The sequence below is a fragment of the Uranotaenia lowii genome, chromosome 1 (genome assembly GCF_029784155.1).
Source record: "Uranotaenia lowii strain MFRU-FL chromosome 1, ASM2978415v1, whole genome shotgun sequence".
In the NCBI taxonomy this organism is placed as follows: Eukaryota; Metazoa; Arthropoda; class Insecta; order Diptera; family Culicidae; genus Uranotaenia; species Uranotaenia lowii.
In genome coordinates this window covers 112243624-112261088 of record NC_073691.1, presented here as the reverse complement: position 1 = coordinate 112261088, position 17465 = coordinate 112243624, and the positions used below count along the sequence as shown (strand labels likewise).

The following is a 17465-nucleotide window of genomic DNA, read 5'->3' as shown; positions in this document are numbered from 1 at the left end:
GGGGAGGGGCCTCCCAAACAAAAGACAATTTTTTGCATAACTCGAGAACCCATCAAGCAAATGGTATCATATTTGGCATGGGGTGGTATTTGGGAACAAGGAATATTTCTATGAATATTTGACACCCCTTCCTCCTTTCAGTGGCGTGATAGGAAGGGGGGGAGGGGGGCTACCTTACAATTTTTCATATAACTCAAAAACTATGCAAGATATTGGAACCAAATTTGGCATGGGAAGGTATTTTGATACGAAAAATATTTCAATAATTATTTGAGACCCCTCCCTTTATGCAGTTGAAAGGGGGAGGGGCCTCTTTCATATTTTTTTTAAATAACTTAAAAACTTATGAAACAAATGGAACCAAATTTGGCATGGAAAAGTATTTGGATACGAAAAATATTTCTATGATTATTTGAGACCCCTCCCTCTTTATAGTAGGGAGATATAAAGGGGGGAGGGGCCTTCATTTTAATTTTTACATAACTCAAATACTAATCAAGCAAATGGAACCAAATTTTTCATGGGCGGATATTTGGGAACGTGATATGTTCTAATGGTTATTTGAGACTCTTTCCTTCTTCCAGCGGGGTGAAATGAGGGAGGGAGGGAGGTAAGTTACATGCAATTTTTATGGCATAACACAAGAACTACAACAGCAAATGGAACCAAATTTGGCATGGAACTATATTTGGGTGCGAGAAATGCTTCTTTGAATATTTGGTATTCCTCAATCTTTCAAAAAGGTGGATGAAAAGGAGGTGAAGAGATTTCCCTTACAATTTTCAGTTTAACTGGAGATCTGATCGAGCAAATTCGAACCATATTTGGCATATGAGGGTATTTGGATACGAGAAATGTTTCTATTATAAATTGAAGCCCCACCCTTTTTTTAGCGAAAAGATATAAAGGGGAAAGGGGGGCCAAACATTTTTTTTTGCATCACTTGAGAATTAATAGAGCAAATGAAATGAAATTTGGTATCAAAAATTTGTTGAGTACAAAAAATACTTTTATGAATATTAAGTTCTCACCTCTCCATTCAATAAGGCGAATGGAAGGGGGTTGGTACCTCCTTTCAAGTTTATGCATAACTCGAGAATTTACATCGCAAATAAAACCAAATTGGGCATGGGATGGTCTTTCAATACGAGAAATTTTTTTATGTCGAAAGGGTATGCTTATTAAAAATCACGATCTCCATTCAGCTGGGGGAAGGGAAGGGCAGGAGGGCGGGGGGTGTGGTCTCTCTTATCAGTTTTTTAGCATAAATCCAGAACATATTAAGCAAAACCAACCAGATTTTATCAGTTGGATTGTTTGTCAACGATGTATTTGAAACCCTCCTTTTTTAGGGCGGAGCTTAAAGAAACAGATTTAAATTATCAGATCTTTAACACAAATGAAGATATAGCGGTTGCTTATGAATTATGTTATACTTTGATTTAAAATAATACCAACAAAACAATAAAAATTTGAATAAAGTCTGAAAATATCATTCGATTTTGAAAGGTGTAGCAACGCACACCGGGTCAGCTAGTACATACATAAAATACTAAACCCCAACGATTTTCTTTTTACTTTGGGGAGATTTCACAGATAAAAAATGGCGGATTTTTTCGTGAAAAATCGTAGTTTTTACTTCAAACAGCCACAAAATTTTCATAAAAATTTGGGGTCTAGAAACACATCTATTAAAAATATTTTGCTCCGATTTTTTGACTTCAGATGATTCTGTGCTGAGATACAGTGTCCACCGCAAATCCTGTTTTCTAAAAGGCATCCTCGAAAGTGCTCCGTCACCGCCTCATTTTTCAATATTTTTCTACGAAAAAATTACTAAATGTTCTTTTAACAATGCTTTGTATAATGCAAAAAAATTGAATACATTTGTTTGAACGATAGTTCTAAAAAAAATTCGTGAAAATTGTGTTTTTTTTTACCCGTTAGACCCTACTCCCCCCTTAAAGTATCAATGCGTATTGATGCCAAATTTTGCTGTTGCATTAAAAGTCATACCAAAAGATTCTATCATTTTGCTGTTAACTCCTTGCTATCGATTTGGGTATTAAAGTTTGCTCGGGATAACCAATTTCCAAATGTCGCTATATCTTATCAATTTCTAAAATAAGTTCCTAAGTTACTTGAAAATTAGAGAAACAAAAATTCGTAACTGGTAAATAAATAATTTCCGTAAGTATTACGAAGAAAAATGAAAAAATAGGATCTTGATCGATTTTGCTTTCTCATTTAATCGCCGAATACGAACGCCCTTTTTGAATCCAGAATGATTGTTCGTCTTTATAATCATTCACCAAAAAACCATAAATATTGAGGCAAATTTTATAATTTAAATAATTCTATATTACTTTCCACCATTGAAAAGATGATGCATTGAAGCGCCGTAAAAACTAATAATTTATCTGGTATTATGATCAAATGTGCGATTAACTGTACTGAACCCAAAAGTCCCGACTTCGGGAATGAAATGCCGACAGATTCCTGATGGATTTGAATCCCGATTTCTTTCCTGATTGAATCCTTCCTCCAAATGGGTGACCACCCTTCATTTCAAACGTAGAATGTCATTTGTTAACAGTTTCAATTAATTAGATTTTTTCATAAGACTATAATTTGCCGTTAAGTTTTCTACGATAGTAAAATTAATAGGCATGCAGATACCAAAATAAGCTAACAGCAGCAAGATGTTTGGAAAATTGTATGTAGAATCTTATAGCAAATCTAGATCAAGGTATCTTTCTAACATGTTTCTTTAACTTGAATATTTTCGAAGTGCATTCGTGCAATTTATTAATGTAAAATTTGTTTTATTGTTTGCGATTTTTTAAACGCACAGAATAAGTTTTTGAAATCCATCATGCGATAAGTGTCAACTTCATCATATGTTGTTGATTGTTCGATTTTTTTCTTGAGCGTATTATCACAGCACAAATAGCAAATGAAAAAGTTTCTTAAATCAAATTTTCATATTCCTGAATTTTCTGGTGCTGATTTTACAAGTAAAGTTGGTAAGAGTTATCTCTCAATTGTGTTGTGAGCTTACTTGGTTGAATAACTCAACTGAATCAAAGCAATCGAAAGATTCCTTTAAATTCAACCACGGAAATGAACTTTTCATTTACCGTGGTTGAATAAAAAAGGAATCTTTCGATCGCTGTGATTAAGAAGAGTTATTTTATAAATCTTGTTGATGTAACTAGAATTGTTGTGTGTTGAGTAACGAAATAATATGAACAGGACATTTTTATACGATAAATTTCATCAGTGAAAAAATAAAGGAACGTTTTGTTTCGCAAGAATAAAACCATGTTGTTTTTCTGCGAACGTATATCAGCCGATTCGTCTACGCTGAAATGTGAAACCTGTTTATCATATCCAACACAAAATGCAAACTTAGAAACGAAACTTTCCATACCCACTACATACTAGCGAACCCGTAGAAGAAACAAGCCGGGATGAACGCATTTTGCGATTCTATTCAAACTGCGCAGTTGTTCCACAAAAGACATGAACAGAAAAAAAGAGAAAAAGGATGGAATAAAAATGACAGGAAACACACAAAGACGCGGATGTATTATGCGGCCGGTTCGATCCGGTCTGCGCAACCGAATAGTGTCATTTTAGATTATTTTTTTCCTGCTCGTGTTGTCTAGCTATTTGTACATCAAATTACATATTTATCAACCATATATTAGCCTCTGTATTTTTTAACATAGGTTTCGAGTGAATAAAAATCTGTGTATAAATACATGTATTCTAAGGATATGCAGATCTAAAACAAAATTTATCATGAAAGTAGTCTTTCAATTTGGAGCACTGATTAGCGGCTAGCACCTTGGGGTGATAATAAATTGTGAACAAAATTTAAGAAAAAATACTCTCCTATTGACGAGCAACAGATCAATTACAACTAGTTAAAAAAATAATTCAAAAATTAGGTTCAAAATTTTGAACTTACTTCCATTGATGTTATTTTTATTAATCTTCAAAAATAAAAAAAAAAGTTATGAGGAAATTGTAACGTTTGAAATTAAATGTAATTGTGACAAACAAAGTATGATCGTCTGATTATGCAAATTTTTCGTCGTTCTGGATGTTAAAGATTCTAACTCATTTGGTAAGTTGGCGCCTCAAGAATATATTAAATTAAACATAGCCCTGTACTAACACATTGCTGATCAGCAAAAATTACTAATACGGAGGGCGATCAACAAGACCAGGTAATTAATTTCACAATTGTAACAACAGAACTACTCATCGTAATAATATTTTGTTATAATTCCAAAGCGAACAGTGTAGATATATGCGTTTAGCTTTAATGATTTTAAGCAAACGTGATTATCTGAGAATTCGATTTATATTTCACTTAGATGCCGGTCGAATCAATGCGTTGGATTATATACAGGTGCCAATTGAAAGTGAAATTGCTGTTGGAACTATTGTACATTGTATGATTACACGGGGCAAAGAGACAAAGCGTGATTGGACGTGTTACTGTAGAATCAATAACTAATTATTTCCCCAAGCACGATTGTAGAGCGGTAAAGATAAATAAATTGTTTTCGATTGATTCATCGATAAATATTCGCCGCTCTCATGAGCGAAATTATAACCACGATTCAAACAAATACGTTCCACAAATGGTCCGTTTCTAATTATCTTCCGATCAAACTAGAGAGTTAATTTGAAATTGTTGGAAGTTTGAAGTCTGTGACGTTTTTTCGGGAAAAAAGGTTCCTTCTGAATGGATTCAAGAAACCTTTTTTTTAATTATTGGCTTTACCTCTAAAATAGTACGGATCGTTGCTACTTGCGAGGACAGGCACAGTTACAGTTGAAGGACACTAAACGTAAATGAAAAATATTAATATAAACATAAAAACGAATTTGTAAGATACCGGAACACGAATGTACACTAGAGTGCCCCAAATAACGCGACTTTTGAAAAAGTTATGCGCTGCAGGCTAAAATTTATCCTAGGCCTAGTACAAGATCTCATGCCAAATTTGGGCCAGATCGGATCACGAAAAGGGGTCGCTCAACGAGCCTGAAGTTTGTATGGGATTTTGAGACATTTTGTTCGAGAGAAACATGAAAAACCATTTTTCATCAATAACTTTGGTTCCTGTCGGTCGATTTCTTTCAAAAACGGTTTTTGTTAAAGCCTAAATTATACAAAATATTCCATCCGAAGACTGCATATCGATAAGAGTTAAGATAAAAAAAGTTATAAGGCTTCAAAAATTGGCTAACTTTTTTAAGGATGGTATTCATCACTGTTAATGAGGCATGTTCGACCGCCCCGACTCATTAACAGTGATGAATACCATCCTTGAAAAATTTAGCCCATTTTTTAAACCTTATAACTTTTTTATCTTAACTCTTATCGATATGCAGTCTTCGGATGAAATATTTTGAATAGTTTAGGCTTTAAGAAAAACCGTTTTCGAAAGAAATCGGACGACGGGAACCAAAGTTATTGATAAAAAAACTGGTTTTTCATGTTCCTCCCGAACAAAATGTCACAAAATCCCATACAAACTTCAGGCTCGTTGAGCAACCACTTCCTGTGATCCGATCTGGCCCAAATTTGGCATGAGATCTGGCTGGCTGGTGAAGACACCAGCAGTCCATAACAATTTACGTGATAACTTTTCTCGCTTTGCGTATATTAAGCTCATCTCTTCAGCGTTTGTTTACAACATGTTCTGCAGCACATTGAACGTAATTTTATCAAAATTGATCCACTGCTGATTTTTCAATGATTTCCAAAATTGAACTATATGAAAAACCGTCCCCACTTACCCCGGTGTACCTTATGTTATTCGCAATCAATCAAAAACACCTTCCTGCACCCAATTAATAAGGTTTGGAAGAAATTTGCAATATCTTATTAAAATGAATTAAGAATTTCTAAGATAATTTTTGAACTTTGATGGACCAACTATTATAATACTCAAAATAACGACTTCAAACCTGTTCAGTTGTGTTATTCGAATTATAAAAAAATCAATTTCACCGAATCAATAATTTCTTTCCTCAATTAAAAAAAACTATAAATTATCATCATGTTTCTCCTAACTCTCAACCAATCTCAGGGTGGCCAGCGAGCTTCCATTTTCAAATTCCCGGTTTACCGGATTGAGATTTTATGATTTACGTGTTCCAAAATACACAAATAAATATGGTTATCGGGTTTTTTGACAATAAAAAAAGATATTTTTATGAAAGTTGAACGTAAAAGTGTGAGAGAACTTAAAATTATTTAGTATTTAAGTGTTGATATTCAAAGGTTATTCAGGTTAAGGTGATGGTAGTACGGCAAGAAATAATGCTAGTTGTCCTAACTTTAACCGAAAATTGTTATCCTCTTTCAGACTTTCACACCAACTTCGCTTATTATAAGGAAAAATCTTTTGTTTTTATTATTTGCATGAGATAAAATATAGTTTCGGTATAATGTGCCACATGATACTTTCAAAATTTCAAGTTGAAATACCGAATTTTACTATTGAACTCTGGCTTCTGAACTCTGAAATTAAACATTGTTTTAAAGTTTGGAATCTTAATTCCAATGTTAATTTTAGTATCTGACGCGGAACAAGAAATCAAGTTTGATGTTATTACTCTGCTTCTGATTGATATTCTATTTTTAATTTTTCTTATGCAGTTTCTAAAACAGATTTCGCTGAATCTGATTACCTAGCCGCAATCAGAAATTTTATTTTCGTTCTCATATTTAGAATACTGAATGAAAATTTTTGTTGGACAACCTCTAAAATTATTATTCAGAATGCGCTTTTAAAGCCTGAGTTCTAGATGCCGGATTCTGAATCTATTTATCTAATTTCTGGTAAATTTATTTGATTTCTAAGTTTGGATTTTCAGTCCAGCTTCAACGCATGTTTTCATTCGGTTTTTCAAATTGAAATCCTATTTAAATTTTAAAAATTATTGTTTGACAGGCATTCCGATTTTTGAGATAAATTCTTAATGTTTATGATTCCGCTTTATCAAATGTATTGAATCATTCAATAATTTATATTCTGTATTTACGAAAAAACTAAATAAAATATGCGGTTAATGGTTTAAGAAAGAATGCATACAAAATAGTGGCCGAATGATTTCGATTTTGTGTTTCAATTTTGTGAAATTGAGCTGAAAGATTAGAAAATATTTTCAAAACCAAATAAGATAAGTACCTCGAGGTTATGTCGTTGAATTAGGTCTTCATGCTGAATTCATATCATCCCTAACGTTTCTGCATAACGTGTATTTTTCGGAAAAAGGTCCTTTCACTTATTATTTTATTCAGATTTTTACGTTCAATCTTACCAGAAATTCGTAAAAAAGTGCACAACGGTAGAAAACATTAAATCCTTTGATTATTTAACGCTATAAAAGTAACGTATACATACTTCAAAGTTATTAAAAGTTTATTTATTTTAAAAACATTATTTGCAGTGCACAATACACGTGAGAAAAAAAATAGTTTATGTTCGAGAATTTTTTCTACGACGTAACATTTCTATGCATCGCGAATATATGCGCTGAGTAAAAAATCCCAATGTTTTTCAACTTTTCCCGGGAAAATTCTGTTTTTGAGAAAAAGTTTCGTCATGATGAAATTAATGAACTTTAGGATTTCATAGGTTTATAATATATGGGAAAAACTGTTCACAAATAATTTTTCCGGTTTTGATTCAAAATTCTAGGTTTTTTCCGGTTTCCCGGTGCCATTTTCAATTCCCGGTTTTTCCCGGTTCGCTGGCCACCCTGCGATCAGGACTAAACTTATAGATTTGGAATCTTCGTAATGTAAATTTGGTACTATATGCTTGTACGAAAATGCCACATCAATTAAAATAGAAATTTAAATATCGGATGGGTAATCATTGTAAAAAATAAGGTCAAAAATTTTCCGAGAAATAACCCAGAGTTAAACTAGAAAGGCCCGAGTCGGTATGAGAAGTTAATAAATAGTTGACTAAAATGACTTAAATAAAACATAACAAACTTACCGGTGTCAACAGTTGCGGCGTAGCCATTGGCGATGAAATGTTGGTGGTGAACTTAATACCGGACCCTAGATCAAAATCACAGATTTTAATCGGACAAAGTTTATCCGGATATACGCACAGGATATTTTCTGGCTTCAAGTCACGGTGCGCTATGCCCTTCTTGTGCAGAAAATCGAGCCCGGATGCGATCTCCTTGATGATTTGAGCCGCATCGTACTCGGAAAAGCACACATTTTCTTGAATGCGCGTCAGCAGTGGACCGCCGTTGATCTTCTCAAACACTAGGTAAAACTTTTCTTCGTCCTCGAAAAATTCCAATAGCTGCAAGATGTTTGGGTGCCCCTGACAATGGTGGAAGGTTTCCACCTCTCGGAAAACCCGAGCCCGCGCGTGCCCTGGAATTTTGTCGATGATCTTTACCGCATACTCCAGCTCGGTGTAAATGTTGATGCATGTTTGTACGGAAGCATAGGCGCCTTCGCCAAGAACCTCTCCGGTTAGTTTGTATAGTTCTGTTGAACGACGAGTAAAAGAGGTACAGAATTAAAAAAAAACTGTGAAAAAAACTCATGCGTAAAGTTGTCAAAGTGAGTAAATTGTAACTTCTTTGAGGAACAAATTGTTAATTGTAGAAAGTGATTTCGAAATTATTAATGCTTGTAGTTTTGAAAGAAATAAGTGCATGTGGCCCCACAAAATCAGTTACTAAACTTTTTCTTCCTCCACTAAATGTTCGTTTATTTGCGTGTTAGTACAAAAAACTTCAAGCTTTGCATGAATATCAGTCATTAAATATTCCCCCATTGATTTCAAATATTTTTTTTTTAATTTGTTCAAAAACTACATAGATAATATACCGAAAAAATCAAGGTTTTTCTAAGTCACAATTATAGGTCAAAATTTTAACCCGTATCAATTAGGTATTAGGCATTTTGCTAACAATTAGGTATATGTCACATAGAAGTTCAAGGCAACACCCGAATATAGATAATAGTAAACGTATGATAAAAACTATTTAAAAGGCTAATTCTAGAGTTAGTTTTGATCAGGTCGTAAGAAACATTATAAACAAAATTGAGTTATTGACTGCAGACTGATAAACATGTGTTCTACACAGTAAACGAAAATTAACGAGTTCGGTAATTTTTTTACCGAAATCCTAACATGTGTAAATCGTTAAACTGTTCGGTAATTTTTTCGGTAAAAAATAAACGAACATCGGTAAATCGATTCTTCATTTACCGATGTTCGTTTATTTTTTACCGAAAAAAATACCGAACAGTTTAACGATTTACACATGTTAGGATTTCGGTAAAAAAATTACCGAACTCGGTAATTTTCGTTTACTGTGTATGTAAGATAAAAACTTGGTTTCATTTAGGCGATGCATAACTTTTACATTATGATTTGAATTTAAGACGTATAATGATTTTCTTAGGTTGTATACTGTTTACCGGAATACCATTTACCGGACTGTACTATTTACCGGAATGTATCATTTACCGGAAAACCATTTACCGGAACTACCATTTACCGAAATTTCTTAGACACGTATAAATTTGGGTTGTGAGCCATTTCCCTAAAATTTTCGGCAGAATTTATCATTTTTCAAAAAAAAAATCGCCTGAAGGAAGCGGCGGCCCTATTACATTGGTCTAGGTCTGCGTGAAAGCTAGGGGTGATCTCTTAGCCCCGTCCGCCACATGACAGCGTGAAGGACAATATATCTTCAAGTTCAAGGCGTCGGATACTGAAAAAAAAACGATTTTTAAAAGCCACAATGGTTATCATGAAATCAATTAAAGTACCCAGATCTTGACTTAAAATCATTCTGACCAAAAGTTCACGGGTAAACGGGATATAATAATAGATTTGTCCTTAAAAACTCTTATTCCGGTAAATGGCATTCCGGTAAATAGTACATTCCGGTTAATGTCAGTCCGGTAAACGGTTCAATCTGGTAAATAGCAGTCCGGTAAACGGTTCATTCCGATAAATGAATTTTCGGTAAATAGCATTCCGGTAAATGGTTTTCCGGTGAATGAAATTCCGGCAAACAGTATACAACCGTTTTCTTAATTTCGAGTGCAATTAGTTTTAACGACCTTTTTGCGTTGGGGGATTAATCATCCTTCGGGATGAAAATCCCGAGAAAAAGAAAAAAAAGACCTTTTGCGTTGCACAGCTTTGCCGTGCAAGCAAAAAGCCACTAAAAAAAGTCTAACGAGTTGGTTGATCGGTCCTTTTGCATCTTCGTAGAAAATGCTTGGAAGTAATTGGAATTTTGCGAAAACTCCTAATAACTCGAACGAAGTTCGTTTAAATAAGAGTGATTAAAGCCATCTTGGTACCCCGAACGTCTCAAAATTTGTTGTTGGGTAGGTAAAACAAGTATTACTTTTAACTAACTGATCCATTCAGCTTTTTTTTTCTATGCCAACAGATGCACCCCAAATATCTGTTAGCGTTGGATAGGTTTAAAGTCTGCTTCATTTAATATTGGAACAAATTCTTTTGCTCATTGTCTCATGGACGATGAGACCTATGTGAAGGCGGACTTTGGGCAAATCCCAGGTCAAAAATTTTATTTGGCGACGGCTCGGGGGGATGCACCTGCAAAATTTAAGTTCGTGTTTGCGGATAAATTCGCCCGCAAGTACATGATTTGGCAGGGGATATGCAGTTGTGGACAGAAAACCAAAGTCTTTCTCACTGACAAGACAATGACATCAGAAGTCTACAAAAAAGAGTGCCTACAGAAACGGATTCTGCCGTTTATTCGTGCCCACGACCGTCCAGTAATGTTTTGGCCGGACCTCGCAAGTTGCCATTACAGCAAAACGGTTATGGAATGGTACGCAACGAACGGGGTCAGCGTAATACCGAAGGACCTCAACCCCCCAAACTGCCCCCAGTTCCGGCCGATAGAGAAATACTGGGCAATCACGAAGCGGAGGCTTAAGGCAAAGGGAAAACTTGTTAGGAACATGACTCAAATGAAGAACTGGTGGAATCAAATCGCCAAAACGGTGGACGAAAAGGGTGTGCGCCGCCTAATGTGCCGTATTACGGGAAAAGTACGAGAATTTCTTCGAAACAGCAATGAATAATTTTTTTAATTTTTTTTTTTATGAAAGAGTAAAGAAAATGCTACATTTGTATGAAAAACAAATTATGAATTCGTTAATAAATGACTGAACTACACGCAATTGTTTGTGTTCCAATATTAAATGAAGCAGACTTTACGCTGTTCTCGATCGTACAACGGAATTACGGGATTCCCAGGTAATACCCAGCAGTGTCCAATCTAATAGAAACATAGTTGGGATGGACAGTCCCACACTACACCGGTTCAACGAACCTTCAGGCGGACAATTCCAAGTAATACGTGTGCTTGCGATTGTTTTAACAACAACTTCAAAAGGAACAGATAAGTTTAGGACCAATGCAGTCGTGTTGCATGATAGCATTCATCAATTTGCAAAAGGACGTTGGCGCCAATCAATCAATGCAGAAGGTTGTAAGTACATGTTGACTAAAAATAACAAAACTAATGCCCAGATCAAATACACAGGCTTATTCTTCATCTATTTTTAGGTTGGCAACCAAATTTCCATACACTTCTGAACGATAGTTTCAAAACTAGAATTAAAAAGGTGTTTCGAAACTTGTACAGGGATTTTCTCGAATCTCGTTGAGTGGCTCATATGACCTAATCAAAACAAACTCTAGATTTTACTTTTATCAAACACACATATATAATACTTTAAATGAATTTTCTGATATTATCGATAAACCAAATATTATAATATGAAATAATTTCTTTTAGTTCAGCAGATATTAGCGTTCACACTAATTCGGTGATTAGTAATTGTGTGTGATAATTGTGAATAATGCTTGTGGAGGGGGACTGTACTAGTGGTGTATTATCTTGATGTTTATGATTTTAGAAAATCAACATTTTTTTTAAGAATTAAGAAGTTTTGATCACCGCATTCAATAACAAGTCTTTCATTCATTTACCTTGAAAGCACGAAGATTGAATCGATGAGCTGGCACGTTTCTTTCGGCGTCGCTTGCGCTTCATCTCCTCCTTGTGCCGATTGAAGTCGGCCTGGCGCTCTGCATCGGTCATCAGCCGCACCTCACTCGATTCATTGCCTGATATTTCTTCGCTGCTGTACCGGGCGGTCACTTCGGCGGCTGCGTTCCGCGGTTCTAAAATTAGGCCAACAAAATAACGCAACATTAGTTGGATCAATAACAAGACGAGTAACTCAATTGATGGATCGTAAGAAAATCTAAAAAAAACTCTCGTTTTTATGATATTTTATTATAATAAGTAATATAGAAAATCAAATTAGTAGCATGAAATATCACATCGATCAAAAATATAAGCGACAACGTTCGAAGATTGAACACAAAACAAAAATGAGAAGAAAGTAAGTTTAAAATCATTCATAATGCTTTTACTAATCAAACTTTCAAGAGATTAATCCATAGACCATCATTTAAGCAAAATAGATTCGTATAGAATTTGCAATGGAAGTCAAAGTGGTGGTTTCGTTAATTACAACTGAAAAGGTAGAACATGAGATTGAAAACCGGTTTTTGAATTTGAACTTGTGAACTGTAATTCTCATTTCAGTAAAATAGTTATGCTAATGAAATTGCTTTCTGATATTCACCTTCATTCGCCGATTCAGATTCAACCTACAGGTGGGTAAAACGAAAGGAATTCTAAACAAGCCTTTCTTGCTAGCAACTCAAAAGATAAGAATCTTGAAAATCGAAAAAAAATGGAGGTACCAGATATTAATTTTCAAAGATTGCATTTGTTTTGAAAAAAGATATATGGAATAGTGGCCGAATACTATATATCGTACACGGCCTTAATTCTGTGCAGCTAAGACCTTAATTCTACGCATTTTAAATGATCGAAAAAAATAGAAACAATTTTAAAATCAACTAAAAAAAGAAACAAATATACTTACCGGTATTTCGATAGCAACTTACTACCTTCTTCAGTGAGCGTTTTCGATTGAATTGAATTCAATCGAAAACGCTCACTGAAGAAGGTAGTAAGTTGCTATCGAAATACCGGTATATGAACTTTCCATTTACCGTGGTTGAATTAAAAGGAATCTTTCGATTGCTTTGATTCAAAAAAATTACATTTCCTACAAAAAAAAACAGCAAATTAGAGCCAAAATGCTCCGTGTGACACTTTTGCGTAGAATCAGAACGCATGCCGATGCTAGTTCTACGAAAAACTGTCACACGGCTACAATTTTTCTATCATTTTAAAAGCCCAAAAACTCATGCTAAACCGTAATTTGAGAAATACGTTCCTCTTTGTTTATAATAATGTATAGTTGAGTATGGATCCTGTAAGTAGTGCCTACCGAAAAGAGTTTAGTGAAAATTTCTCTGAATAGAAAACTCAAGGCTTCTCTCTGCTCCTCTGCCCTCTATTTTAGTGTTCTTTTCAGTGAATAACATCAAATTCAACAGTTTGAACTCATCTTAAGACAACTTTTTGATAAAATTTGCATTATTCATAGAATTTTCTCTAGTGTGACATTCATGCGTAGAACTATCAACATAGAGACAACCACCTTGATGAAAATTTCGTATATGTTCAGAACAAAGTATACTTGTTTGTGTTTTTATTCGAAAGTTAACACTTAAAGAGACCGTTTCCAGCAAAAAAGTGAAAATGACCCAAAAGTCACACGAGACATTCTTGCTTAGAACGGCAGAATAGTGATCCAAAATAAAATTTCGCCATCCTTATAAATGAATGAATATTTTCAAGCCTGCAGGAGAATACATTTTTCGACTGTAAATTGCCAAAAAAAATCGTGAAATTGTGCATAAAGATTAGAAAGGATAAAGTTGATGTTAAGTATAATGATGGGTGAAGTTTGGAAAGCAGCTTCCCGGAATATATAATTTGCGATTCAAAAAACAGTGCTTAACAGAAAAGAAAAACGGCTTTCGGTGTGATCTGATTTGCGCCCACGCAGTACCAAATTTATCGATTTATTTTCAAGCGCACTATCCGATATAAAAATGTGCTCAGTGGTCGACTGCTGGTGAAGTCAGGAAACATTGTTTTAAAAGACATCTGAAGAATTTGGAAAAACAGCAATGCAGTGGCGCAGCCCAATTATTAGGCCACAGTTGCCAAAATGCAGTTCTTTTTAAGATTGCTGCGATCAAGGTTGCCGAAATCACAGAAAAATCTGTAATTTCACAGAATTTTGAGCAAATTTGCATCACAGAATCTGTGTCACAGAACACAGAATTTTTAAATTTTCACAGATTTCACAGAATATTTAAATTTTTAATGGATTTCCGAAATTTTAATTTTTTTGGACAGTATCAAATTTAGATTTCTTACTTTGAATTGGAAAAGTATGATAAGATTGGTAACGGTAATTGATTTTGCCCAACAAAAATGTGTGAAAGACCCAAATTCTCATGAATTTTCTAGGAAATTCAAGAAAAAGCATCACAGAATTTCATCACAGAATTTTTGGGCAAAATCACAGAAAGTCAGAATTATTTTTTTCAAAAACACAGAATTTATTTCGGCAACCTTGGCTGCGATGCGCGTTGCTTGTAGGCGACAGATATTTTGAAAAATATTTGGTTGCAACCCGTTCCAGTTGGCTTCAATCAGGAAGAATTGGGAGACAGCTCCGGCCTGAACCTTATTTACCATTTAATGGATTTGGTGAGATCATTTCTTTTTGAAAATTTATTGCTTTTACTCATTTTTTCAGTCCTATTTGCCGAAGAGGATTTCCCATATAAATATCCTTTCCTCTTCCTTTCTGAATACAGCGCTGAAAAGTTTTATTTGCTGTATCAGATCATCCCCATTATGATTACATTGACTTGTCGCGGTGTGCATTATTGTACTAAACTTATTTTTAAAACCAACACTTGAAACGAATATTGAATCCAGATACTCGTTTTGGCATCTTGTGTTTGTTTTGATGATTAAGTTGTACTTTGTGTATCAGCCAATGCAAGATGTGTGTAGTCACCCAATGCTATGCTATGCTATGCCTGCAGGAGATTACATTTTTCGTGGTTAATACACTTATGAGGCGAAATTGAACTCAAAGGCTGATGTCATGCTGAGGCAACTAGCAACGCAACACAACGCAACGTTCCAATAAGAAAGCGTTGCAACGCATTGGTATGTCATGCTGGCGCGACCTGTCGCTTTGAAATTCCCTACAAATCATCACTTCTCTACATCGAATCGTCTCCTTTCTTTCGGGAGCCATCAAAAACTCATCAAATCACGACCCGGATTGCAAGAATGCCGAAATTTGAACCGACAAAATTCCTTTTTTTTTTGCCGGAACTAAGAATTCATGAAAATTTTCTCGCCGATTAAGATATTTTTTAGTTTATTATCACAAGTTCGGACAGATCTTCGTACTATTGAGCTTAAAACCCGGAATCACTGCTTCGAATCGAGAAAAAACAATATTCCCATTGGATTTCCTACTAGTCGCGCTACAAAACACACTGGCATCAGATTGGTCGCGCTTTACAAAGCGACCAGTATGACAGGTCTGCGCTTTTTCCATGGAGATCAAATGAGAGCTGGTTTGTCGTGTGAACGTCGCGTTGCAGGTCACGTTGCTAGTTGCTTCAGCATGACATCAGCCAAAGAGACAAATTCGCCAAAATGCAGCTATATCTCATCGATCGTTTTTGGGTGATGAGATATCTCTCCCAGTGCAAGTAATAGAAAATAATTTTATTTAAAAAAATGAAAATCTTTGACAGAGACAGCTTTGACAGTCACGGAGAGGTCTGCACAGACCCTTCAAAGGTGTCCACGATGCAATTTCCACACTGTGAAATTGCTCTAACTCTTTAACCGTTGGGTAGAACTTAATAAAAATTTGGGTGGATTTAGTTCATAGTGCATTGTTTACATCCTGCAAGTTTCAAAGTCCTGTGATCAAAGAACAGAAAGAACAGCTCGTGCGTGATAAAATGTTGCGCATTCATCACGAGAACAATAATCTCTCGCATCGTTTCATCGCTAAAACGTTGGGAATCGCAAATTCTACGGCGTCGTAAGTGATTAAGCGGTTCGAGGAACGATTGACCACCGATCGGAAGCCCAGAATTGAAGGAAAAAGTATTCCGTACAACACCAAAAATCACAACCGCGTAGTTGGGGCTTTCAACCGAAACCCGAACGCCTCCGTTCGAGATGTGGCTAAAAAGCTGAACCTTAGCCGAAGTTTTGTCCAGAAGGCCAAAACTAAAGCTGGGTTTCGAACGTTCAAGGTACAAAAGGCCCCTAATCGCGACGAGAAGCAGAACAAGCCCACCAAAATTCGCGCCAAGAAGTTGTACCTAAACACGCTGTTGAAAATGAATGCTGCATCATGGACGACGAAACATATTTGAAGGCCGACTTCAAACAGATCCCCGGCAACCTGTTTTTCACGGCCAAGGATAAGTTCAGAGTTCCGGAGCATGTCCGCACTCAGAAGATGTCCAAATTAGCGAATGAATTCCTGGTTTGGCAAGGCACGTGCGGGAAGCGGAGTGCACCTTTCGTGACCCAGGACACGATAAACGGACTTGGAAGATTGCCTCCAAAAGCGGCTGCTTCCTCTTCTGAAGTCCCACAACGTCCCAACACAATTTTTTGGTCGGATTTGGCCTCATGCCACTACTCCAAGGACGGGCTGAAGTGGTATGCGCCGAATTTCGTGCCGAAAATGTTCAACCCTCCCATCGAGAAGTACTGAGCGATTATGAAGTAGCACCTTTTTAAACGACTTAAGCAGGGTGGCCACTCAAAATCAATTTTTGATTTCCCGCATTTTTCCCGTTTTTTTCCCGCATGGTCTCACGAAATTCCCGGTTTTATACAGCAGAAAACCAAACAAATTTCCGAATATTTATTTTTGAAACCATATTAACGAATCTCGATTAAGCTTTCTTTTGGTGGCTTATGATCTTTTACATGGTTTTTGTTTCAGTTATGTGAACTAAAATTCATTCCTTTTTCCATTCGCTAATAAGTTCCATCCAAAAAATGTCCAATCGTTGTGTTTTTCTTCGATATCCCGGAATGATGTTTTTATTGAAGGTATTGCATATAATTGTCCGAATTCGTCCTTAATTTTATCGGCACAAGCTCTACTTAAGTGATGCTTGTCAACAAGTACTTCTAGACACAGGTCTTAACGTTTGTTGGCAATATCTGGATTGTGTGCAATCACATCGGGATTATGCACGATAAATACCGAGTAATGAGATAAGACAAGGGAGATCGCATAGCCCTTTTATTCAAAAATCCACAGTAAAACGAACGACAGCTATTTCTGAATACAAGGATATCCTTGTCGGAAACATGACCAGACTTTTTTGCTT

The 17465-nt window shown here is 35.6% G+C and overlaps 1 protein-coding gene across 6 annotated transcripts in view; it reads right to left on the bottom strand.

Moving 5' to 3' along the window:
• LOC129738796 (serine/threonine-protein kinase DDB_G0283821) overlaps positions 1-17465 on the bottom strand; it is a 52929-nt gene that overhangs the window by 22198 nt on the left and 13266 nt on the right. For all 6 annotated transcript variants that reach the window (XM_055730091.1, XM_055730090.1, XM_055730095.1 and 3 more), the window contains exons 3-4: positions 12063-12257; positions 8040-8551 (exon numbers count right to left, since the gene is read on the bottom strand). In XM_055730091.1, the coding sequence (XP_055586066.1) occupies positions 8040-8551; positions 12063-12257 (707 nt within the window). The remainder of the gene's footprint in view (positions 1-8039; positions 8552-12062; positions 12258-17465) is intronic.